The sequence below is a fragment of the Poecilia latipinna genome, unplaced genomic scaffold (assembly GCF_001443285.1).
Source record: "Poecilia latipinna isolate Pla-1442-1.1 unplaced genomic scaffold, P_latipinna-1.0 Scaffold231, whole genome shotgun sequence".
Classification (NCBI taxonomy): Eukaryota; Metazoa; Chordata; class Actinopteri; order Cyprinodontiformes; family Poeciliidae; genus Poecilia; species Poecilia latipinna.
Window position 1 is genome coordinate 95653 of NW_015112847.1, and position 25848 is coordinate 121500.

Here is a 25848-nt window from a genome sequence, read left to right on the forward strand (position 1 = left end):
TAACTTGTTTAAGTTGAATCCATGCAAAAAAGTTGAAAGTGGTGAGGAATTTGGATTGTAAAAGGCTTAATGCTTAACGTTCAGGGCTCGTCCAGACATTGCTTGATTTCTGCTCACGCAAACCTGCAAACCGAATCAAAACTATTTTATTTTGATCTGGGAGTGGCAGTTTGTGTCACATAGTCAGAAAAAGGATTGTGCGCTGACACGAATAACAATGTCTGATGACACAGTTCAGACACGAACAGACATCCATATTGTGGTATGTGTGGCCCTCATTATTTCAAGCTTTGCCAATAAGTAGCTTCAAGGTTTGTGTTGTTATGATGTCACAGACAACTTTTCTTTAAATTCTCAAAATTACATTTTGATGCTTATTTTTCTTCAACTCAATCTAAATTCTTGTTCAGACATAAATAAAAAACTTGAAACTTAAATGGGATCTGTCCTGGTTGATAAATCTAAGTAAACTCAGTTGAAATTCTAAGTAATATTTAAGACTGGCAACATCTTGTTTTATGGCCGCTACCTATATTGTTTTAATTTAGTCTGCATCTTTGACACAGTTGCTTGTGTAAGGTGCAACTGTTAGACAGTATCCTGTAACACACATGTTTATTCAACTTTGCACGGTGTCAATTTAAAATAAGTTGTCTGACTGGTCTGTACTATCACGCATGGATTTCCAAGCTATCAGTTGTGACTCCAGAAATAAAGTTGCAAAAACCGCTCTGCTTACTGTTTACCTTCTTAAAGCTGGATTTGATATGATTTCTGCTCCATTTTTGAGTTTTCTGGGTTTTGTTACAAACTGAGTTTACACTTCTCTCCGTTTTTTTGTTTTTCCTTCTGTTCTTCATACGAGTGGCCTTAATTATAAAAAAGATTTACTTTTTTTGTTAAGAGGAAACCTACCAACATCTCCATTTAAACTAAACAACAAACTTTTTATTTAGAGTATGAGTGGTGATGTGCTGCTTAGTGTGATGAGCCGTCCTTTCTTGCGTTTTGCTTTCTTGTAAAACATCACCCTCCTGACAAAGACACAAAGGTTTCCTTTAACTCTTGGGCCAACTCTTCAAAAGGGAAACAAGTCTTCATTGGTTGCATGTTGTAAGCATTTCAACAACAAATACTGTTTCTGCTTAGAAGGGCTTCTACCTTAATAGATGAGTGAATAAATCATCTGGTGGTGGGGATTATTTTAAATCTGAACCTCCATCTGCATTACGGTGATTAACTTTTGCCAAAAATAAAATACTGTGGATTAGGTGATTTGTGCACAATCATTCTGGAACCTCATTCAATTAAATTGATCTATTGAGGTAAATTTATTGGTTTTGGTTCTCAGGGATATTCTGAGAGTAATTTAATAAAAATAAAAAAAGATGAAATTTCAAAAATAAAGCAAGAGGTGATACAAACCAACAGAGAAGAACCCTAAAAAGACTTTGAGGACAGCAGAGGGATAAAACAAAATTACAGTAATTACTAGGACAATAAATTTTGAGAAGAGGTTTATACAGGGACAAGGAACAGGTGAGTCTGATGACGAATTGTGGAACAGCTGTGAAGGGAGCATGAATTGGAGAGGCCTCTGCAAAGCCACAGTGTGACTATAACTGAAAATAATTAACACAGAAAAAAAATAGATACGAGTGAAAAAGACACAAACAGAAGATGACAAAACACAAAGTAACCAGAAATGCAAAAAAGATTAAAATTTAAAATGCAAAATAATAAAAAACTGAAAACCAAAGTGACTAGTGAAATTTAAAGTCCCAAGGATAAGATTAGATAATGCATTGAGACCTGCCTTGGTTGTAAAATTAAAACAACCTGCTGACCCTGAACTAGTTTCTCACCTGCTCGTGCCATTTGTGTTTGATTGCAGCAACGGTGAAGGCTGTACCTCTGTGACCTTTTACCTGCAAACCCACTCAGTAGCTATAAAGAAGATTATAAACACTGAAAGCGATACACTAATTGGGCAATTACGGTAACTTTACAAGATTAAGCAAAATGCTTTACAACTTAACACAGACACAAAATTTATATAATGCCTTGCGCATACAAAACAAGGCATTTCATATGCGTAATATAGACTTGGGGTAATAAACAAAGCACACACTGATGTCTGGCTCTGTTGAGTGCTCTAAATCAAGCTGGAGTAGCAACAGCTATTTATATTTATTGATACGCAATAAAAATTAACAGAAGAGCTGGTCTTAGTCTTTTCATAAAATGCAATCAGTAAGGAACATCCAAAGTCAGGCCAGGACATTTCTTCAAGGAAGTTTTGTCTGTACTTTTCCATCTCAATCTGTCAGTAGAGAGGTTTCCTCCCCGAAGGACTAACTGAAAAACGTGAGACATTTACTGTGTTCCTGCTGACAAACACAACAATAATCTTGCCAGAAGAGATAAAATATTTTTGAGGTTAGCTCATACTAGTAACTCCCACAGTGTGATAATGTGAGTTTAGCTACCACCTGTTATGTCTGTTTAATGCCTCTTTTTTTTCTTTTTTTTTTTTAAATCAACAGCAGCATTACATAAGTCTCAGTTTAATTCCCCAGTAATTAGTGATATCGCTAATTCTAAATGTTTGGAACTTCATTTCAACTAAATAATCATTGTTTGGTGGACAGAACAGAGAAGCTGTAAATATCTATTTAAATATATATATATTTTTTTTATCTTGCTTTAATATGCTGTAATATAGTGGTGGGCTGTCTCGGGTGTGGAATGACACAATAGTTGGGTGAAAAATGGTTTGATATATTTCATCAAAATTAAAATGTTTGTCTAAAAAAGCCTTAACATCATAAAGTTTTATCATGTTCTACACTTGATCATTTTAAGGCAAACAGAAAAACCCTCCATTTTAATTCGAATATTATATGTTCAGTAGTGCAGATTATTATTTATACTTAACCCTTTAATTTTTAGATTGAAAACTTAATTTATCCTGGGTCTCATACATACCCAAAGTCTTTTATGTTATATCAATCCAGTTCCGTATCTATTATATTTATTCTACCTCAGTTTGGGTTAGTAACATTGATTTTAAATGCTTTTGACCTAGAAAACTTGATAATTAGAAAAAGAAACTCAATGTAGCTATTTCCTCATGCTGAGTCTGAGTCAAAGAAACCTTTGCCTTCTTCTCACAGTTCTTCCGCAACACACAAACGCCTGGATACACAAGAGTAAAATTAATTTACTAAATACGCTTAATTACACTTATGATGCAAATAAAGAACTTTAATTTTTTTTATCCACAACTAAGTTTATTTGTATAGCAAACCCACAAGAGAATTACTACTCAGTTTAAAAATGTAAACAAGTCAAAATACAATGGACTGAAATCCACAGTGAAATAAGCCTAAAGCTCTAAGGATATGTCAAAGCAAACAGAAAATCCAGTGAATGAATGAATTCACTTCCTGTTAGACTCACAGCGTGACCACCACCCTCCCTCTTACACAAATACCCAGCAGCCTCTGTCCCGCAAGGCATGCTGGGAGATGATGTTTCGCGGGAGATGGAAATTTCCAAGATATCCGTACAGAGTAGTGAGTGGAAATTTACCCTGCCCTCTTGCTCCTTTTATATAGATAACCATACCTTCCTTTGCAGGCTTTTTTCAATGAAAGTCACCATATTTTACCATAATTTTATTTGTCAGTTGAGAAAATTTGATAATATTAATATCATGATAAAATAGATAAAGCAGCAGTGTTTTTTTGTGTTTACATTATAAGCATAATTGGTTGATAATAACCACATCAGAATGAACTGTAGTTGTAGCAGCTGTGGTAGCAGGGCAAGAAGGCCTAGAGTAGTTTGATTGACTTTCATTCAATTTATTGACAGCCTTACTGGCATACTTTTAAATATCCAAGCAGCAAAAATATCTGATATATTTCACACTAATGCATACAATTACAATATTTAATGCAAATATATGTATATATGCAAAATGTTCACATTGGAACACAAAATAGGATTTTTTTAAATTTAAGATTGAAAGCAGTTATTTAACAAAACATCAAATACACATTGCTTATCATAAATTATGCACTGAAAGGACATGAGTGCCAGTTTTTTACAGTGACAGGTATACTTTATTTGGATCACATGCGGGATTTCTATGGAAGTCTGCTTTGTAAAAAAACAAAAAAAAAAAAAAACAGATATTCCTTAAAAAGTATATTTTCCAATTGGCATGGGCAACATTATTATTATGTGACAAAACCTCAAAAAATCTAAACGGGATTGTGGAGCTGCTGTATCAGTCTATTAATAAAAGATGCAATAATTACCTAGAATTTTCCAGGATTCAAATCTAAACCCAAATTAGATTAAGTGTCAGACTTCCGTAGCCAGAAAGAGCAGGTGTTTCTGGTAGTTTCTCTAAGGCCAAGCAGCTCAGAGATTTACTATTATTACTGAGTTATTCTCAGATAAGCAGCAACCTTTGTGTCTAAGTATAGGGCTGCATGTTTTGAAAATGATATAGTAGTACTCTACAGTTTGCTTGAATAAAAAGTTGGACAATGTGCATTGACAATGAATTATAGAATATTTCCACAAGACAGCAAATACAAGTGACGTTTATTTTAAATACACAAGTGACCAGATATGGGATTAGACCCAAGTAAAACGCACCTGGCCTGGTTCCATCAATTTATTGTGGGATAATACCGGTAAGTAGCTGGAACAACTTCTAGGCACTGTTGGTGCATCCCTTTAATACGTCACGGGTCCACGTGTGGGGCGTGGATTTGTATTGGTTCCTATAAGGAGCACGAGACTGATAGGTTATCGTTGTCTGACGGAGCATCACAGTTGAAGAGGAACTCTTCTTCAGCGGGGGAAACCGACTTATCCGGGCCATATCTACACATTTCGAGAAAACAACCTCTCTTCCTGGGAGGACGGAGTATATTCTTCTTCCTGTTCATCGACTTCAAGGGGCGTGGAGTGGCGTGTTGAAGCGCGTCTATTGAGTGATATTTTTTGCAGTGCAACCCGGTGAGTGTAATCCACGTCTTTAAGTTGATCCCATTTAAAATGTACCGACTGAATATCACTATTAACCCGCTAGGAGTGTGTTTCCAATGAAAGACGCGCGCTCTCTCTCTCTTATCAGCGATTGTTTTAGTAAACCTCGTCTGACAACATCCCTATGCTGACGTCAGTGTATGAAAGCTTTCGTTATCTTAAAGAAAAGACCCGCTTAACGCCACAATTCGGCTTTGCGAGCGCAGGCAAATGTCCCAGCTATGCCGGAGTGGTTATGAATGAGAGATGTAATATTAGGATGCGCGGCATTTTCGCGCGAATGAATGAGCGGCTGTTCTAGAATGTTCTTGCCACCTGATAGGTGGATCCGTGTCTGCTGGTGCTCTGGTGTCGCCTCCTCTTTGTATTCATGGGGCAGTCTGCGGCTGTCATCCGCATCTGGACGTCAATTAAAGCCCCATTGTTCGTTCCATAGCGATACTCTTGCGTCTCGTTTTATTTTGCTCCAAGGCTCTAGCGGAGTTACAGAGCCTCACCTGTGACTAAACAAACAGCAGCACACCCCGTTTCATGCCCTCCACAAGCTGTTTCAATGGGATTAAGTTGTATCACGTTGCTTTATTTGTATTGCGGGGCTGATAGTAACCAAATGACTTAGGTTGTACTGATACGGTTTAAAGCAATTTAACCGTCTGGTGTTCTGCTGAGTTTTTTTTTAAATTTTTTAGGCTTTTGAAGACATAAATTCAAACACGACTGGAAGGTAATTGTTAGCCTGGGATTTAAACTGACAGGAGGAGGAAGGGCAGAAGAGTTGCACCTGTGGTTTGTTGTTATACCTGTTTTATGACGCAGCCTTGTCCTGTCTCTGTGCCACCTGACAATGTCAATGCCATCTCTCGAGCTAAGTTGGGACCCTTTAAATGCATCGCATAATACCAGTGGAGTTATTTAATGTAACTGCAACTAAAACACGTTTGCATTTTGGATTAACTCTGGAGTTTAATCAAGATTTGTTTTGATTGTGTGCCTGTGCACCTTTCTGTTGTATGGGTGTGTTCTTTTTTTAACCTTTTTCTAGGTAGCATGTAGGGCTGTGTAATAATATCAATTTTGCGATATATATCGATATTTTCTTTGCTAGAAAAAAATCGATATTCATCCGCAAGTATCGTAACACCCAACTGTCACCTTGGTCACTCACTGCTTGCTTCTCCGAGAGAGTGATTAGGTCATCAGGCTTAGAGTGATTCCTTCAGATATTAAGTGGCAAGGTTAAAAAGGTATCAAACTATTCAGAGCAGGTTACTTGGTGCACTTTATTTACTTTACAAATGCAAGTAAGCTACAGTTTGTACGGTTTCAATTAAAAGAAACATGTTTTCTCACTACTTCTTTGATTCATTTTGTCCAGCTGTCGACTTTAAGTCTGTGTCCATGTCCAACCAGAGCTAGGTATTGTGTAGCTGGTGCTTTTAATCAGTTTTCAGTTAAATTAATTCAATCCAACTCTATAACAGTCACAAAATGTTACCAAAATCACTCTGTCCCTCTAAAATCTCTCAGAAAATCGCAAAAGTGTATTGAATTGTATCGTTTGCTGAATATAGCAATATATATATCGTATTGTGAGCAGAATATCGTGTATCATATCGTGAGATTATTGTATCACTACAGCCCTAGTGCATTGGGTCTGTGATGCCAGACATTTTTTTTGGCACCATCATAGATAGGCTGGCTTGCACAGACTTGTCCCATAATCCAAACAGAATCGGTTCATTTGCCATCAATGATCTTTCTTTGTGAAACATATTTAGGATGTTAGATAAAGGGTTTCTGAACAGAGCGATTGTCCAATATCAGTTTAAAATGATGCAATACAATTGTGAAATAAACATTTTTTTATTTCTCTTTATGCTGCCTTACTTGTCTGTTAGGAATTCTGACTGAAAGCTCTTTACATGCTTTATTCTGTGCACATGTGTGCAAATAATCATCTGCTTCTTTAGAAATAACTGCCTAAACCAAACATGACAACCATTTAAATATAAATTAATATTGTTTGGATAAACTGCAATGATGTTTTGTGTATTAGAAGTTATTTTTAGACTTGACTCCTCTTGCGCTAGTGGTTATCTTCAGACTTCTGGACCAACTCTTTATACTAAATTAAGTTAAAAGCTTGATTCTTTCTCTATGCAGGCTAACTATTTAATTCTTAAAATAATTCAACAAGAACAGTTTAAATAAAATGTGAGCTACCACATGCATAGAACCGTTACTCTGGCACTGGGGCTGAGTGAGTCGGTCCTGGCAGCATTGGGAAAAATGGTGATTATGTTTTAATCCCGTATTATGTAACTTTGCAAATCAAAAATAAAAATGTATTTACTGAGAATTGTCCCAATGTTTCTGAGCCAGGGTCTCCTAGGCAGTTTATGGCAACCACATGGATAAATAGGCCTTGTTGGTGACTTAATAAAACTGAAAACAAAGACTTCTTTTATTGCATAGAGCATGGTTGTGAAAAAGAAGGCGTGGGGGTTATTTTCTGCTATGTATGGCAGGGTGAAACCTCAGGAGCAGCCAAACATTCAAGTGTTTGTGAGAATGGGGGAAAAAAAAACAAAACAAAAAAACAAACGGATGTGCTCAAACTTCCCCCAAATGTTTTCCTTTTTGCTGACTCTGGATTTTTATTTGATCCATATGATTGTCTGTGTGAATATGTATTGTTCACCAAATATTCACCCGGCAGGAGAAATTTAGACCTGGCATCTCTGTTGAGCGGATGGTCAGTTTAAGAGCATTAGCTGCAGCCATTTATGGAAATCCCCCACAAAAATTGCCTTTGGATTAATTTTTGTCCTGCTGTGAAGCAAATAAGTCTGAGATTTATATGTGAAAGTACTATTTATGCAACTCTTTAAGTCCTAGTGGAGAGTGAAGAGATAAAAACCCGGGGTAAGATGCGTCACCTTCTGCGGAATCTGAGCATCGAGCTGCACATCTCTTGATATCTAAATAACATTCACTGTAATCATAAAGCAGGTAATATACTACAATTTGAGATGCTAATTCTTTAATACATTAGTTTGAACACAAATGTATAGAACATTGGTCACAAACAAATAGAACCTGTCTGACAACATGCAGTAGGCTGTAAGATCTCATCATGATTTTAAAAAAAACATAAGAAAATCAACATAAGAAAAACAAATCCATTGCAACATTTCCCTATAAATCCAATTATACACAATAATGCATAATCCTAATAGCGGTTCAGCAACCGTTTTTAGATCCCGTCACTATATTCCCCAGGACTGTTTGCTATGTTGTAGCTGAGGTAACACATTGACACTGAGATGCTCTGAAAAATATTGTGACTGGGAGGCAAAATAGTTCTACGTAGCTGAACATAGACAGCACCGGTAGCCTACAGGCTACTTGTTAACAAGCTTAAGGTGCTGTATTGTTATTAGCTAGTCATCTTTTAGCTAACATTACCTGCTTCCAGCAACATTACTCAACTCAGTCGGTTAGTTTGGGGGGAAAACTGTGCAAAGGTCTTTGCATTTTGCTGGTTTACTGCCATGATCCTAACACACCTGCGTAGCTCCGCACAGCAGCAGCAGACCTCCGTCGCTGCCGCACAGGTGTAAACCCAGCACGGGCGTCTCAGCGTTCATGTTGGGTTTAAAGACGGCTCGGAAAAACAGGTTACGAAATGTTAATAACGGATTAAACAGTTTTAACTGCTGAAAAAAGGGACGAGGGCACAGATATGGGAAATGCGGAAGTCCCTTCCTATATGTTATAGAAATAACAGACAGTTTGCCACTCTGAGGTAAAAACCGACTATGGTAAAAACAACAAACAGCTTCCAGTCCAAGGAAGCTGACTCTGTGCCCGTCCATGCCGCCGGGCCTGTATTGTGTGAATGCATGTAGGGAGCTAACATAGGTGTGCAGCAGTGTCTTGGAAAAACGTGCAGAAAGTTGTTCACAGTCTCAGTCACAGACAGTGTTGTAAAAAATGCTGTACTGGTAAACACTCACCACAACCACAAGAATGTACACCCCTGATTATTTTAATGGTTCACCCCAATGGGTGGCACTTATCTCTAGAGACAGTTAAGATGAAACAATTTAACAGAAATTCATATAAGAAACCAGATGACTCTGTAACTGATGGTGACATTAATAAGATTTGTTGATAGTAATTTGAATATTACTGTAAGAGTACTGAGTGACAATCTTTATTTCAGTGAAGTCTGAATAAAGATTGTCACTGATGGAGGCATGTTTATTTAAAAAGAGGCATTTTGAGGAACTGTCCAAAAATAAAGGCACACAAGGTGTTCTAGATCTAATTAAAATTATGTATTTTTTGTGTATCTATGGGATTTTCTAAGCGTAGGCATATTCTTAATCCAATAAGGAGTTGCATGACACTGTTTAGAGGACACCAACATGGCCTCATATTAGGGTGTGTAGGAACTGTGTAGCTGTTGCCAGCGGCGTTTTGTGCTTTCTTGACTCAGCTTACATAATATTTCAGCTCTAGCATGGCTCGAGGTTAGTTGTATTTGAACAGACTCGGAAGAAAATCTCAGGAAAGGTAAATCCCTTTTTAGTCCAGGTGGCACTAGAAAAATACAACCGAAGCAAATCCCATTTCACTGAAGGTGCAATTCTTGTTTTTTTTTATGTTTGACATTTCACTATTTACTTTCCTTGTCATTTTTAATATACGTTTTGCTATGTGACCTTGGTGTCGGTACACATTACTCAATGTTTCTCCTGTTGTGAGTTCTAACATGTTTGTGTTCAGTGTTTTTTCCAAGTAAAAGTCATAATACTAATGATGTGTTTCTCTTTCTGTCTTACAGGAGTATTTAATCTTGGCTTTTCTAAACTGGTGACCTACAACGCCCTGCTCAGCCACCAACAAAAACTGAGCCGACAGACTACCTTGTTAATCTTTTTCGACCTGGCAGTGGATCAGTCCCCAGCTTTTGTTTCGACTGAAAACCAAAGCAGCAAAATTTAAAAAAAAAATATTTCTGCTATTTTTTTTTAATAAATCACACTTATAATTCTAAAAAAAAACTTGGACATTTGCTTCTTTTTAAGCTTTAAAGGAATTAATTTGTAAAAATGCATGCCAGGATGGAAGCAGCGGACATTTCAGTGGTTGCACTGTATTTTGTCCTGGTGCTCGCCATCGGGCTTTTGGCCATGTGGAAAGCCAATCGCAGCACCGTGAGTGGCTACTTCCTCGCTGGACGCTCCATGAACTGGGTAGTGATAGGGGCGTCCCTCTTCGTCAGCAACATCGGCAGCGAACACTTCATAGGTCTGGCCGGGTCGGGTGCAGCAAGCGGCTTTGCTGTAGGAGCCTGGGAATTCAATGCAATCCTTCTTCTGCAGCTGCTCGGCTGGGTGTTTATCCCCGTCTACATCTACTCTGGAGTTTACACCATGCCAGCGTACCTGTCGAAACGTTTCGGTGGGAACAGGCTGAAGGTTTACTTCGCCTGCCTGTCTGTGCTGCTCTACATCTTCACCAAGCTCTCCGTGGACCTGTATGCTGGCGCTCTCTTTATTCAGGAGTCCTTGGGGTGGAACCTTTATCTTTCAATTCTTCTGCTCATCAGTATGACTGCTCTGCTCACCATTACTGGTGGACTGGTTGCAGTGCTCTACACAGATACTCTTCAGGCAGTGTTGATGATTGGTGGAGCCCTGACCTTAACCATCATGAGCCTAATCAAAGTTGGTGGACTAGAAGGGGTCAGAACTAAGTATATGCAAGCCATTCCTAATGTCACCGCAATAACGGCTGCTGGAAACTACACATATTCACCATCTTGTCACATTGAACCAAAGCCAAACTCACTGCGCATCCTTCGCGGCCCTCTAGATGAGGATATTCCTTGGCCAGGTTTCATTCTGGGGCAAACCCCTGCATCCATTTGGTACTGGTGTGCAGACCAGGTCATCGTGCAGAGAGTATTAGCTGCTAAGAACATTGCTCACGCTAAGTGCTCAACACTCATGGCTGGATTTCTCAAGATCCTGCCCATGTTCGTGATAGTCATTCCAGGAATGATCTCCCGCATCTTATTTGCAGATGAGATCATCTGCATTGGGCCGGAGCACTGCATGGCCGTGTGCGGTTCCCAGGCTGGGTGCTCGAACATCGCTTACCCACGCCTGGTGATGGCGGTGATGCCGGTGGGACTCAGGGGTCTTATGATGGCTGTCATGATTGCTGCTTTGATGAGTGACCTTGACTCAATCTTCAACAGCGCAAGCACTATCTTCACCCTGGACATTTACCAGTCTCTCCGGAAGACAGCTTCGCAACGCGAGCTGCTGATTGTAGGCCGCATGTTCGTTGTGGTCATGGTGGTAATCAGCATCGCTTGGGTCCCTGTAATCATTGAGATGCAAGGTGGACAGACATACATATACATCCAAGAAGTTGCTGGCTATCTCACCCCACCAATAGCTGCCCTTTTCCTGCTCGGTGTGTTCTGGAAGAGGTGTAACGAGACGGGCGCCTTCTGGGGAGGCATGACGGGTTTCGTGCTCGGTACCATACGGCTGATCCTCGCCTTCTTTTACCGCCAGCCACGCTGTGACCAGCCAGACAACAGACCCTTCTTCATCGTCCACATTCACTACATGTACTTTGCGGCTTCACTCTTCTGGATTTCAGGGTTGGTTGCTGTGGTGGTCAGTCTTTGTACCTCTGCACCGGATGATGAACAGGTGCGCACCACCACAGTCTGGGGGCTCCGCAAGCTGGAAAAGGTTCCCCTGAAGGACAGAGCTGAAAAGTACGGTCTCAGAGAGAAGAACCAATGCAACGGCAGCGAAGTCTACTATAAAGACATTCCTGCAGATGTCAAAATGGAGAGGTGTCTAGATGGAGCTGAGATCAAGCTTCTGGTCCCGTCCACAGACCATGATCCAGCTACTCCCAGCACGGAAACGTCCCCTGCCTCCACCCCTGCTGAGCAGCCTGCTTTCAGCCAGATGGATATGGTCAGACCAGAGCAAGGAGAAAAAGGCCTGTGCATGCGCTTTATTGACTGTTTCTGTGGGTACAAAGAAGAACCACATGGCGCCCCGCAGAAAGTCTCGCAGGAAGATGAGAAGGTGACTGCAGCGATGCTGTACGAATCCCCCAGAGATAAAATCCTTCTCAACCTGGCCCTATTCATGGTCTGCTCTGTGGGCATATTCATGTTTGTGTACTTCTCACTGTAGTTGGACACTGTACAGAACTGTTTAGATATTTTTTTTTGGAATATGTAAGATAAGTGCAAGGTATTTTTGGGCTGTTACAGCAGTAAAAAATGTTTTTTTCACGGATTATAAATTTTGTCTGTAATATTTACAGTTATTTTTCGTAGCTCACTAACAGGCATTTAAGCTTGTTATCATTTTTAAATGAGTTAAGCTTCTCCACGTGAAAAAGAAAAGCAAAACACATTGTACTTCTGTGACTGAATCCTATTGTTAATCTTGCATTTAAAATGTCTACTGGGACTTTCAGAGTTGTTCTATAAGTGAATTTAATATTTGCCTTACTATATATGTTTTTGTTGCATTTGAGGATGGGTTGAAGTATTTATGACCTCTTTAGAAAGGGTGCAAGAGAAAACATCAAGAAGAATTGCTCGGTACTTAACGAATATTGCAAATGCTGCTTATTTTTTTAAAATATAGTTTTAATAGTGATAATTGAAATCTTACTTAATATGTTGCATTTAGAACCACTTTATAGAGTTATAATTAAGAAATGTATCCATGTTTTTCTGCTGATCGGTGTCAGAAAGAGAAGCACAACTTAAAAAAATATATATATATATTTTTGTTATAGTCAAAAATAGACATGGTATAGTTAAGTTAGTCACTTTTGACCAAATTTCAGTTATATTTGGAGCATTATTGCTCTTTCTACTACTTTATACACTTTGTGTTTTACACTATGTTATGTTTGTGATTTTTTGCTATTTTATTGTAACAGAAAGCATCAGTTTTTTTTTATGTCTTGTTGTGTTTGACATTAGACATATAAAGTCTTTTGCAAATCTTTTAGGGCTCATTTTGTTCAAATTGCTTTCATACTAAGCTGTTTATTGTGTGTCCACTGTTTTTAAATATTGTTTGTCTTTTTAAGTGCATTTTCTATGAAGCTCCTACCAAATGTGTCTTATTGTGCAATGGATAAGTGGGGAAAAAAAGAACATTTCCAGAGAGCACAAAAATAGAAAGTATTTTTAAAGTCTTGACTCAACCAGCTTTTTAATGAGGTGTTTTTTTTGTGGCATAAATTGAGACTGATGCTGCAAAACTTAAATATGTCAGGGTTAGCATTTTGTTGGCACAGCTTGCTTCTGACTTTGTCATTTAAATTTTTCTTTCCAATCTGCTGATCTTCTGGATTGTGGTAATTGTTTGAGTCACAACTACAAAAGATATGAAGATATTTAAAGGAAGATCTGAATCAGGTGTTGCCCAACCCTGAGTGCAAAATGTCAGTTTGTGAATGAAATAGGCAAACCCTTTTTCCATGTCAAGACATGTTGGGATGATAAGAGATGATTGCTGTATGGGAAAAAGCTTTAAAAGTTTTTTCTTTCCTTTTTGAGAGAATATACATTGTTATTTTTATTCTAGAGACTGTAAATAAAGTTTCTGTGGAGACCAGAAGGAAGGTGTGTTTTCATTCTTTATTTTCTGAAATAAGTACATTACCCAAGTAAACGTTGTTTGAAAAGCTAACATAATAATAATAATAATAATAATAATAATAATAATAATAATAATAATAATAATAAATTTAATTTGTAATGCACTTTTCATTAATAAAAATCTCAAAGTGCTACATGGTGCAGCTAAAAACAAATAAAATCAACAATAAAAAAAAAAAGACAGTAATTTAAAAGTGGAGTAGGCTTGTCTAAAAAGAAAAGTTTTCAAGCCGGTTTTAAAATTGGACAATAATTGCGGGGCTCTCAAATAGTCCGGGAGAGAGTTCCATAGACGAGGAGCAGCCAAAACAAATGCCCGATCAACCATAGTCCTTAGTCTTGATCGAGGAAGATGGAGAAGATTACAGGCTTGGCATCGTAAGGATCTAGAAGTTGAATGTGAAATAAGGAGGTCCTTCAAATAATCAAATAATTGTGATAAGTGCAATTTTATACGGAATCCTATAAGCTACAGGAAGCCAGAAATTCAGCTTTTCTGTTTATTATATTCATAATATGAGACAACCCAAAGTAGCTTACATTGTTGCATTGTTCTCTTGAATTATATTAAGCATCCTTGGATAATTTTGTTCTTTCAAATGGTATTCATAAGCATAAACATGACATTATGGATAATTTGCACTACATATGCAATTGCAGTTTAATAATAATAGCAGTAGTAGCTGGGAATTACAAATACAAATACATCATATTAGCTGTAATAAATCTTTTACTTTTAAAATGTCAATATAACTCATTAGTGTTTCTGTTTGGATGTGTATTCATATTATTAATAATTGTTGCACAATATTAAAAAAGCAAGAATTTAAAAATTAAGCTGATTAAATTCAGATCAGATTTCTTCTATCTTCTTACTGCATTTCATCTTAAATGATTTACCATCACGTCATACCTACATTAGTTATCGAAACCTTAACTGTCTTCTTGTAGAGAATGTATGACGTAAAGATGTAGGACTGTAACTAAATCATCAGTCATTATGTCATTCCTTTCTGAACTTCCTATGGATAGAGATATGTGATCTTGTTGACTAGGATTACATAAACCTCAGCAAAGCGAAATTAATCTACTTTGAATCTGATGGGGACTGGGTTATCCCAAGCTTCTTTACCAAAGATTCAACAAATCAAAATCCCAACATCAGTAGTTATAAGGGTTCACGTTTCCGTTACTGACCAAATCTCACATGAGTGTAACTTTCCATCTGGATTTAAATTAGAAATACAACACAGTAGTAAATAATTCACCTTTTGTCAGTTTTCTGTTTGAATTGGATTAAAACTATGACACTGAATCCTAAATAAAGCAATCCAATAAAGATTGTTGGGTAATGCATTGACTAAGGGACTATATTATACAAAGCGATCTGATCCCCACTGTTGATCCCCCTTTGATTCAGAGGGTGATATTTGGAGGCCATGATCTGAGTGCCTATTTAGTCTGTGACTCATCACTGATATGCTGCGACTTACCATAGTAACAAGCGAAATGTGGCATGATGGGAAAGAGGGGGTGCAGACAAAACCACTTTCTGGTTGATTATGAGCAGGTGTCACACTTAAAATTGATAAAATGAATTAAAATATTTCTCTTGTCATTGAAAACACAACAACATCTGTTTGTTATTTAGAGAAATAATGCGACATTGCCAATGATTAGCTAAACATTTCCAAGAATGACCTTAACTTGCCTCTGTGTGCGGGACTGTGTACCTGGCAGGCATTTCTGCAGTGAAACAAATAAGTAATTGCAGGATAAAGGACAAACAATGGGATAAAAATATAGTTTTTTAGTAATCATAATATTTAAATAGGCATTGTCATTAATTTATCAGACAAATTTAATGACCGTCAAAGGTAAACTGAGAAAATAAAAACAGTTTTTACATGTTTTTTTTTTTTTTTTTTTGCATCAAAAGTTGATCTAGGCCAACATCATCATTTGTGACCCCTAGAGGTTTCGTAACCTAATTGTGATTGATAATCTTTTCTGGAGATCTCAGTTCAATTTCTACTGCTAGACGTGTTTATCAAGAAGTCACACTAATAGAACCTGTCTGACAACAGGAAGTAGGCAAGCCGATATTAAAAAGCAACACATCGTTTCCAGATTTGTAGAACTCACAGAATAAACAGGACCAGAGTCATTTTTAACATCTTTTACACTGAGGTCAAAATGTATTTATAAGGCTGTGGGAATCCAGTGAACCTGGACAGAAGCCGCTATCCACATATGGAGGAAACATGAAACAGTGGTGAACCTTCGCAAGAGTGATTGGCTTACAAAAGCTTATTGACAACTCATCATGTCATACACAAAAGAAACCCAGAACATGTTCTGCAGACCTCATTAACCTCAATTAAGTCAGTGTTTGTGATTCAACAATAAGAAACAGATTGGGCAAAAACGGTATCCATGGTAGGTAGAGTTCAAAGGTGAAACCACAGCTGACTAAACACGACACAAAGGCTGTTTCACATTTGCCAAATTAAAACTTGATGGTTCCCGAGATATTTGAGAAAATATTCTGTGGACAGATGAGACAAGAGTTGAACATTTTAGAGGACATTCCCATTAAACTTGGTGTTAAACTAACACAGCCAGATTTGGTGCTGGTGGAGTGATAATCCAGGGCTGCTTCAATGCTTCAGGACCAGTGACAATCAGCTGATAATCTGTGGGAAAACTGATGCTTGCAAAAGCTCTATTTCCATTATGACAGAACCTTTTCCATGTCAAAAAGCATGTTGGGATGATAAGAGATGATTGCAGGATGGAACAAAAATGGCCGTCTTTATGTACAAAGATGGCAGAGACATAACCTAAAAGACTTCCAGCTGTAAATGTATACATTTTTCTTCCATTTTCCACTCATGTTCTACGTTATGTCACTCTATCACATAGACTTCCAACAAAAGGATGAAATACTAAAACGTTCAAAAGGGATGTACTGTAAATCTGTAAATATTTTTTGGTACTTGCTGATCAATAGACATGTTAGTATAAAAAAAAAAATACTTGAACTCTGATAAAGGTTTGTGTCATCTCTAATGGTTCTTAATGGCACAGACATCAAACTAACGTCCTGTAGATGTGGACAACGTTTTGTGAGTTTTTTTTTTTTTCCCAACAAAGCTGTTGTTTGCAAATTCTAATTCAGGTATCCAAAGCATCACTGATATTTTGCATGACTTCCAGAATGTTTAACAACCAGCATGAGTTTTAAGTTCATATGATTTCTTTTTGCTCAATGTATCGCTCAAGATTTCGGATGCATTTTGCTTACTCCTCCACTAACCCCCGCTAGTCTCATTCCCAGCCTCTTGCCCAAGAGGAAACTAATGATATTGTCCTTGTGGAAAAGTACTGGCATTTGGGCCATGCTTTGTTCATTGTCTATTTCAGACAGAGAAAGAAACAGTCTGAGACAAATACTTAGATAGAAGCGGAGAGGCAAGATATATTATAAAATAAAATTATAAGCGACATAAATTTACAGTGCTTTTTTTTTTTTAATCAAGCACTTTTCGGTCTTTTATCTTTCCATTTGTTTCAGTGTTACTCATTGAAGTGAGTCTCTAAAGTCATGGCAGAGTCCCTGCAGATAGAGTGCCTTCCAAATGAGCTAACTTGAAGCTTTTCATTTCACATTTTCACATTTTCAGTGTGTTTTATTAGTGCGTCTTTGTGAAACTTGAGGAAAAATAATAGATGTTTTTCAAATCTTTGTACGTGTCAAAATTCTTCAAACTTCTTTTGCAATTTTAAAAGTCTTGCCACAGATTCCCCACTGGAGTCTAACTGCAATGTTAGACATATCATTTTCTAACATTACAGTTCTCCTTCGGAGAGCTGTTAGATTTACTTCGGCCAAAAACCCATCGGTCCTGAACATTGCCTTATCGATATCTGCTGCTTCTCCAGAGAGACCGGGGGACTCGTCACTGCTCTCCAAGCAAAGCTCTCCTTCCTCATTCTTTCAGTTTAGTCATAATAGGTTTGAAACTGTGCTTCCTAAGATGATCAAAGCTTTATGTGTAGTTTTATAACTTAACTCTGCTTAATGTACTCGCAACTATATCTGTGACCTATGCTCCTTTGTCTTCAAGATGTGGTTTGATTGCTGTTTCTCTTTTAGCAAACCCCTAGGCCTTGATAGAACGTATACACATAGGTGAACTAAGTGGTGGCTACAGAAGGATTTTATTTTGATGTTTTAGAGTAAAGTCAGAAAGATGAAAATGCACTTCACACTTCTCAGTTTTTTAAAAACACAATTTATCCATTAAACGTTCTCATCATAACTCTACCTATTTTGTTTCTGAGGTAAAACCCCAGTACAGTGCAATCAGTGGATCTAATGTGAGAAAACATGAGAAGTTGAATACTTTTTCTAAGGTTCTCTGTAATGGATGCAAAAACTGAGACAGCTGCACACAAATAAAAATGTTAAATCGCATAAGGCCTCCTGTGTAAATTTGTGTGAATATCATAGGCTTGAATCCTTGACAGCATCTTTCACAGTGCTTACATAACTCTATTATTTGATGGACAGTAGAAGCAGTTCGCCCCGAGGTAACATCTTGACAAACCCGTGTCTCCAGGAACAGATTTACTGTTGTGAATAAAAACAGGTTAAACTTCACCTTTGATCTGAGACACTGATCCAGTCGTACAAGACTGGACCGCATCCAGTAAAAACAAGCTGTTGATTCACAGGGTGTATTTAGCTTTTTGTCACATTGCTTCTGCAGCTTGCCTCAGGCTTCATCAAATTAATAGTGGCATGACAAGCAGGAAAAGTGATGTTTGGATTGTTCCTTTGCAGGACAGAGGTCTTGTTTGAATGCTGGCAGAGAGACTTTGCATATGTGGGGTTTGCGACTTCCTCCCACAGACCCAAGTTTTAAGTGTGCATGACTCTGTAGCGATGCGCCAAGGGCAAAGCGCATGCGAAAAAGGGAGAAATTAAGAATTACTGGTGTACTGACTTAACTCCACATGGTGTATGCTTAATCATAAATACATGTGACTGTGGCCAAATTAGGGTGTACTCATTTGTTTTTCAAGTCTGTGTTTGAAAGAGCAATAAAAAAAAAGACACTCCTGAAAACCAACCATGACATCATGTTGATAAGGTAAACTAAAAATGCTCCCTGCTTCCACAGGGAAGATTTCAAGGTCAAAATAAGGTAATTTATGGCTTTGATCCTCTGATGCAAAATGCTTCTGTGGTTTTAGGAAATTATCCAGCTGGAAGGGATGTTTTTTTATTTGTCTCTGCTTTACATGAAGCCAGACACAAGGACAAACTTTTTTTTTTTTTATCACCTTTGAGAAAAACTGTTTATATACATGATGTAATGAGATTGATGATAATCATGGGAAAAGATAGGTGAAAATGTTAAAAAAATGTTCAAGTGTCGCTCAGGGATTTTCTGTAGCATCTTCACAGACTTTATAAGCTGCGTGTTTTTCTTCAGATTTGAGCACATTTTGAGCCATCGTAGCCTTGAACTGTCATTTTTAATACTTGATTTTTGCGTCTCGGTTTAACTTATTGGTAACACTTTATTTGAAGGGGGGTGAATAAGACTGACATGACACTGTCATAAACATGACATAACACCTGTCATGAACATGAATAAGCCTTCATGAATATTTATGACTGTGTCATAAAGTGTCATTCAGTAAATTATGACACTTTTAATACAAAGTTGACATTATTCAAAATGTCTTTGTTATGACAACTTGACATTAACCAATAAATCATTACTGATATAAATTTGTTATAAAAGTATTACTGATTGCACTTTAAAAATTAGGTAACTTTATGTTATTAAAGGTAAAGTTTAAACAGTAATGATTTCTTGGTTGATGTCAAGTTGTCATAGCAAAGACATTTTGAATAATGTCAACTTTGTATTAAAAGTGTCATAATTTACCGAATGACGCTTTATGACAACAGTCATAAATGCTAATCCATGTTCATGACAGGTGTTATGTCATGTTTATGAAAGTGTCATGACAGTCTTATTCAACCCCCTTCAAATAAAGTGTTACCAACTTATTTAATTAGATTTTTTTTCAGTGGATTCATTTTGAATGAACTGGAAGTCAGTAAAACACAGAACCTTTTAAAAACAACACTGACAAAAGTTTCCAGTGAACTTATCCTCGCAAAGGATGGTAAACAACATTTTGCACATGAAACAAAGTTTTTTTTTTTTTTTTAAAAAAAAAAGCTCCACAGAGATTTTTAAAATTTATATGTAAAAAGGACTGAGTCATCATTGTTATTAGACGGCATGTTTACCCTGACATAAAAACATGCCACAGCTTTTGTTCTGTTATCACAACCAACCAGACATGCGAAGGTTTAAAAAATGTCGCTGTTGTTCATTCCCATTGAGGTAACAGCGGAAGCAGCCATGTAGAGAATGCAGTGAGACCTTTCAAATATACGGTGAACACATAGTCAATGCATTCCTGGCGTTCCCCGTGCACAGTCCCGACTGAACTATGGCGGCATGCCTGGGATTCTGGCGTTAATCCGCTGAATAGGGCTTCCCTGGCAAAAGGAAATATTTACCTCCTGCAGAAATAACAGCAGGAAGAATAGAGTCTGGGGTCACAACATAATAAGGATGAGTCAAAGAAGCAAACACCGGCGAGGCCTTTTTATTCCAAGATCAGGCTCACCGAAGGCTGATCAACACAACAGTGACACAGTGCAAACCCTGTCAAAGAGCTGGAGGACATATGTAAACAGAGAAGTTACTGATACGATGTACAGCCTAAAATAAGGTGACTCAGTTATGACGAAACAAACCTTATCTTATCCTCGCATGTAAAACAATGCCCCTATCAATCTTCTTACGATTTACAGTATTGCTACCTGATTTCCACTGCTTACACAAAACAGCGTGAGGGTAAATCTAAATATTTACGACTGTGTGACGCTTCGGTCATTTCTTTTTTCCCTTCCACATCCCCTACGGAGCTGAATCTTTTGTGTCCTCATATGTTTTACACTTCCTAGGGATTTCACCAGAAGAGTGTTGTAATATAAAAACAGAGCTCTTTAAATTTTCTTCCCAGCATCGTAGACACTAAATGTGGAGTTATTTTTGAATGACAAGAGTTGAAATTATTTTAGGGTTTAAGAGATTGCCTTATGAAGTGTCTTTCATAAGACAATGAGGGCGATGATGGTGGCAACTGTGGTAGGAGTTCGTCCCTGAATTGCTGGGTTTGATTCCCACACTGTCTGCCTCTGTCATTGTTTCCTCGTTACCTGCAGGTGGTGGTGGTCGTCATGGCAGCCTCACCTCCCTCACTGTGTCCCAGGGCAGCTGTGGCTGCATTCCAGTAGCTTGCCACCATCAGTGTGTGTGTGAAGTGCCACACTGTCCAAAAGTGCTGTACAATTACAGACCGTTTAATATGTTTCTTTTACCAAGATTAAATTAAAAGTTAGAATAATACAACACCATTGGCCCAGACAGAGTCCTGACACTGCAAGGAGAAGCAAGCATAGAGAATGGATGGATTGATTAATTTTATTTTGTCTAAGTCAGTCTCGCAGCAGACATTTGTTCCAAAACTTTGCATCGGCACGCCACTCCCTCAGAAAACTCGGTTTAATTGTATCTGAGTGCTGTACTCAGCTCAAGGCCGGTTGAAAGCATTTGACTCTCTCACAAACACCTTCATTTTGTGCACACTGAGATAAGGTTTGTTTTTTGTTACACCAGCTAACCTTTTTCTTTGCACTAGCAAAAATTTACTTTGTAAAGAAGTCATAAAGCGTCACCGAACAATTGACTTCATGTTCAGAACAAATTCTACTCAGATATCACATAAGGTACACTTATTGCTATAGTGATATTTAGGAGTATTACTTTAAGTGGAGATCATGCCACACTATATTGTTATGGTGAATTTTAAAACTATGGATTTATCTGGCTTTACTTTTGGCATCAGTGGTGCAGGTGGCAGCACTGTTGTCTTGCACCTAGGAGGTCCTGGGTTCGATTCCCGGCCTGGGGTCTTTCTGCATGGAGTTTACGTGTTCTCTCTGTGCATGAGTGGGTACTCCGGCTTCCTCCCACAGTCCAAAAACATGGCTGTCAGATTAATTGGTCTCTTTAAATTCTCCTTATATGTGTGCGCATGGTTGCTTGTCCTGTCTGTCTGTGTTGCCCTGTGATGAACTGGCGACCTGTCCAGGATGCACCCCGCCTCTCGCCCATTGATCGCTGGAGACCCCAATGGGACCAGGGTGTAAGAAAATGGATGGATGGATCTTCTTCCTTCAACAAATATGCACTTCCTTGTGTTGGTCTAGCTAGCATATCCAAGCCCAACAATAATATTCAAAGGTTTGTGGTGGTTACAAGATCAAATTCAAGGGGTGTCATTATGGAAAACAACTATTTCTCACGAAGGGGGAAAATAGCAATATAAGTTACTTATCTTACAGGAGCTATTTAAGAGGATTTAGGCACGAGTTACATTTTAATCACAAGGTTATTTAGATTCAGTTCTTCAGAAGGACTGAACAAAAAATTTCCGTGACGTCTACTGGATTTGCTGACTTTGAAAACAATAAATAATGGGTCAAAGAGACGGTTTGGGTTAATTTGTTACAGTGTTTGGGGTCAGGTGTAGTTTTCACTGCAGCAGGGCAGTGAGGCTGACGGAGGGATTCTGGTCTGTGGCAAGAAGAGGGAGTGGTGACCATATGAGAAAATCTCATGACCACGTCTGGAAAAATACTGTTGTAGCTCACTGAAGGGCAAACGAGGGAAAGAAAATAGAGAGTAACTCAGAACACCGGCAAGTTATAGAAGGAGAATGTTTGATCGATTGAACAGTTTGACAAATAACTTACAAGATGAGGATTAGTCATTGTTTTTTTTTTTTTTGTTTTGTGAATTTGATACCAGATGAATGGTTCCCAAGCCAACTAAAAAAACCCCACCAATGTCAGGATGCTCACATTTATGATTAGGTAAATTATTTATAATTTAACATTTGTGTATGATCTTTTATACATTTTGCTTAGCTTATTTTTATATTTTCTAATACTCAACATTTTGAATGGAAGTCATTGTCAACAAATAAGCAATTTTCCCCTAACGGCTCAACTCAATAAAGTAATTCTGATTCTGAAGTAATCACTGTCGCTGAAGTCAGCAATGAATTTCGGACGGAAATAAACGAGAATACGTGAGCGCATGTGAAAAACGAGCAGGGAGAAGTAAAAACGTGTCAATGAGCGTGTGCGCGATTCTGCATTTTGGAGCTTATGTAACATTTAAGCTCAGCTTGGGTTTTACGGTTCACTAGCTCTTGAGGATCTTTTACATATGTCACATTCACTGTAGGGATTGGTTGGCTGACCCCTGATGTTTAATCCAGCCAAGCTCGGGATGAAGTCAGAGAGCTTCTGGTCACAGCAGTCATTGCTTTTGCTCTCTGTAGCTTTTTTATGGCTATGTTGAGAAAGACGCCACAATTTTGCTACAAGACTTTAAATTTGTGCATTACTTAAGTAATGCAAAAAAAAAACTTTAATATTTTTGCATTACACATCCCTAATTTCACAAACAATACGTGTAATTAAGGATTCCACAGGCCTCTAGTTTTGTAATCAACATACCTATACTGATGTTTGCTGATATAGAAACTATAATAAGGAGAAATGTAAGAAAAGTTTCAGAAATATTTGTTGATGGTGAAGGTGGTGACTCACGTGAAACTGCAGCAATCATAGGACAATAAATAGCTCTGCATTCCACAAATCTTACTTTCTGGGAGACTGACTGTGAACCAAAGATCTTTTTGGGGAAAGAACTATCAAGTAGAAGAAGGTGCTCATTTCAAATGAGTCCAGTATTAAAAACTGTATGTGCTGAGAAAACAAAAAAAGTAAATAAATAAAAAGTAAACATCCCCACTGTGCAACACACTGGTTGTGTGTTTCTTTTCTTTTCTTTTTTTTTTTTTTGGGCAGGGTATGCATAAATAAGAGAAATCATTAACCAAGAAGCCAAGAGGATGTTGTAACTCTGGACGAGATGCAAAGGTTCACAACTCAGGTGAGAAAACCTCCACAAATCAAATCTTTAAAGAAGAGTGTCAAGAAGAAAGCTGTCATTGAGAGAAAGTGATTAAAGGAAGCTTTGCAAATGTCTTTTGGAGCCTCCAACAAGCTTTGTTCCAGGATTGAAAAGAAAGAAATTCCAAATTACATGAAGATTTACCAAATATCTCTCTAGTGAGAGTTTTCATCTGTAAAGCAGGAAATATACTGGTAGTATTTAGGTTTGATAGTGTCATTTACAGAAGGAAAGTAAAACATTCATAAAAAAAAGGGGCGGGGATGACTTGGTCTCCACTTGCAGTTCGTTACAACACATGTTGCAATGAGCTTTTGTCCCACAGAGTTTGCTGAAAACTGACCAGGGAGGAAGAGAAGCAGAGGAAAAATCCCGAGGTCATTGTGGAGTTTGGTGCACAGTGTGAATATTTTATCTCGCTGGAACAGGAAAGTTCCCATCTGATGGAAAATAAAAGCTTGTAGCACTTGTGTCAGGACACCACAGCATGTACAATGTAGATAACATCCCACTTTTAATGTGTTGGCACATTAAAACTGACTGATCTCCATTTAGCACCTCTATTTCAATTCAAACTGTCTTTTGGTTTGTTTCATCCTTCTTCAGCCAAAAAATCAGAATGAAACGTAATGAAGTGGTTTACACATATATTTTTTTTAACAGAACCGAAGACGTGCAACGTTAACTTGATAGTGAGGAATCATAAATCTTCACCGAGGAAAGTCGCTTATGTTATACTGCCATCTAGCGGTTCCAAAGAAAATGAGCGGAGGCTTCGCCCACTAAATTGTGCTTTCTCCATGCAGTCAGGATGTCAGACAATTCTTTCTTTCTTTCTTTCTTTCTTTCTTTCTTTCTTTCTTTCTTTCTTTCTTTCTTTCTTTCTTTCTTAATTACAGCGAGCTTAAATATTTTTTTCACTGCTAGTATATTTTCTTTATTAGCTGCTGTCAAACATCAGCTTCTTTTGTTGCTCTTTTATTAAAAAAAGTCACGCAAAAATCTAAAACCTAATTTAAGCTAAATAAAGATTGAAACAGTAAACTGACATTGCTCTCATTCAACATCATAAGTAAATTAATTCAACGTAAAAGTTTTACCAGTGAAGATCTGCTCACCTTTTCCTGTGCTTAAATATCTTTATGTAATGAATTTCAGCATGTTGTCCTCAAAAGCAGGACAACAGCAGATATTATACAGTGTGAAAGTCGTATGTCGAATTATGTGTGGATTTTTAGCAAGTTATGCATGCTTCATCCTGCAGAGGGCAGCAGAAGTTCAAATGTCGGCACCTGGAAAGCTTTCATATTTGAGGATATGACCATTATGAGGAAGATTTGATTGGGCAGTTTGTCTATACAGAAAATTGACTCAGTCCAGACACAGAGACACACTCTCATTCCTAAGGGCAATTTAGAGAGACCAATTGGCATCAATGTTTTTGTACAATGGGATAAGGTCAGTCTCCAGTGAGAACCCCATTCATACACGGAAAAAACATGCAAACTTCATCAAAAACCAGGATCTTCTTGCTGTAGGATAATAGCACAACTACCTGTGGCACTGTTCAGCCCTACTAAACTCATTTAGTCCAAAATGTCACTCATATACTGTACAATTAAGATGATCTAATGATATAATCCCAGTAGATTATATGAAACACTTGGTTTCAACAGGAACAAATGTCCAGCAGCACCTTCTGAGTATCCAGGTGCTGCCGCGAGCTGAGAACAAGGGTATCAAGAAAACAAATATTTTTGGACGGACTTCTTTTTTTTTTTTTTTTAAGTAACTTTTTTTGTGTACTTTTGGTCTAAAAGGGGTAGTAATTGTAAAGCCATTGAAGCACCACAACATGCAACAACAATAGAAAAGATCACTATAAAGAAAGGTTAGATA

General features: G+C 37.8%; 1 protein-coding gene and 1 long non-coding RNA gene across 2 annotated transcripts; both read left to right on the plus strand.

The window, feature by feature from the left end:
* The first annotated feature begins 4807 nt into the window (after positions 1 to 4807).
* Positions 4808 to 13760, plus strand: slc5a3b (solute carrier family 5 member 3b). The gene is made up of 2 exons (XM_015032115.1): positions 4808 to 5040; positions 9923 to 13760. Exon 2 carries the CDS (start codon positions 10191 to 10193, stop codon positions 12309 to 12311), a length of 2121 nt encoding a protein of 706 aa, XP_014887601.1. The 5' UTR covers positions 4808 to 5040; positions 9923 to 10190; the 3' UTR covers positions 12312 to 13760.
* LOC106947252 (uncharacterized) lies at positions 6565 to 25780 on the plus strand. The gene is made up of 3 exons (XR_001424952.1): positions 6565 to 6713; positions 9026 to 9031; positions 25770 to 25780. It is a non-coding gene; the product is annotated as an uncharacterized LOC106947252 (long non-coding RNA).
* Positions 25781 to 25848: the final 68 nt, after the last annotated feature.

Coding starts and splice junctions, on each gene's coding strand:
- slc5a3b (XM_015032115.1), top strand. CDS start 10,191: ATGCATGCCAGGATGGAAGCAGCGGACATTTCAGTGGTTGCACTGTAT.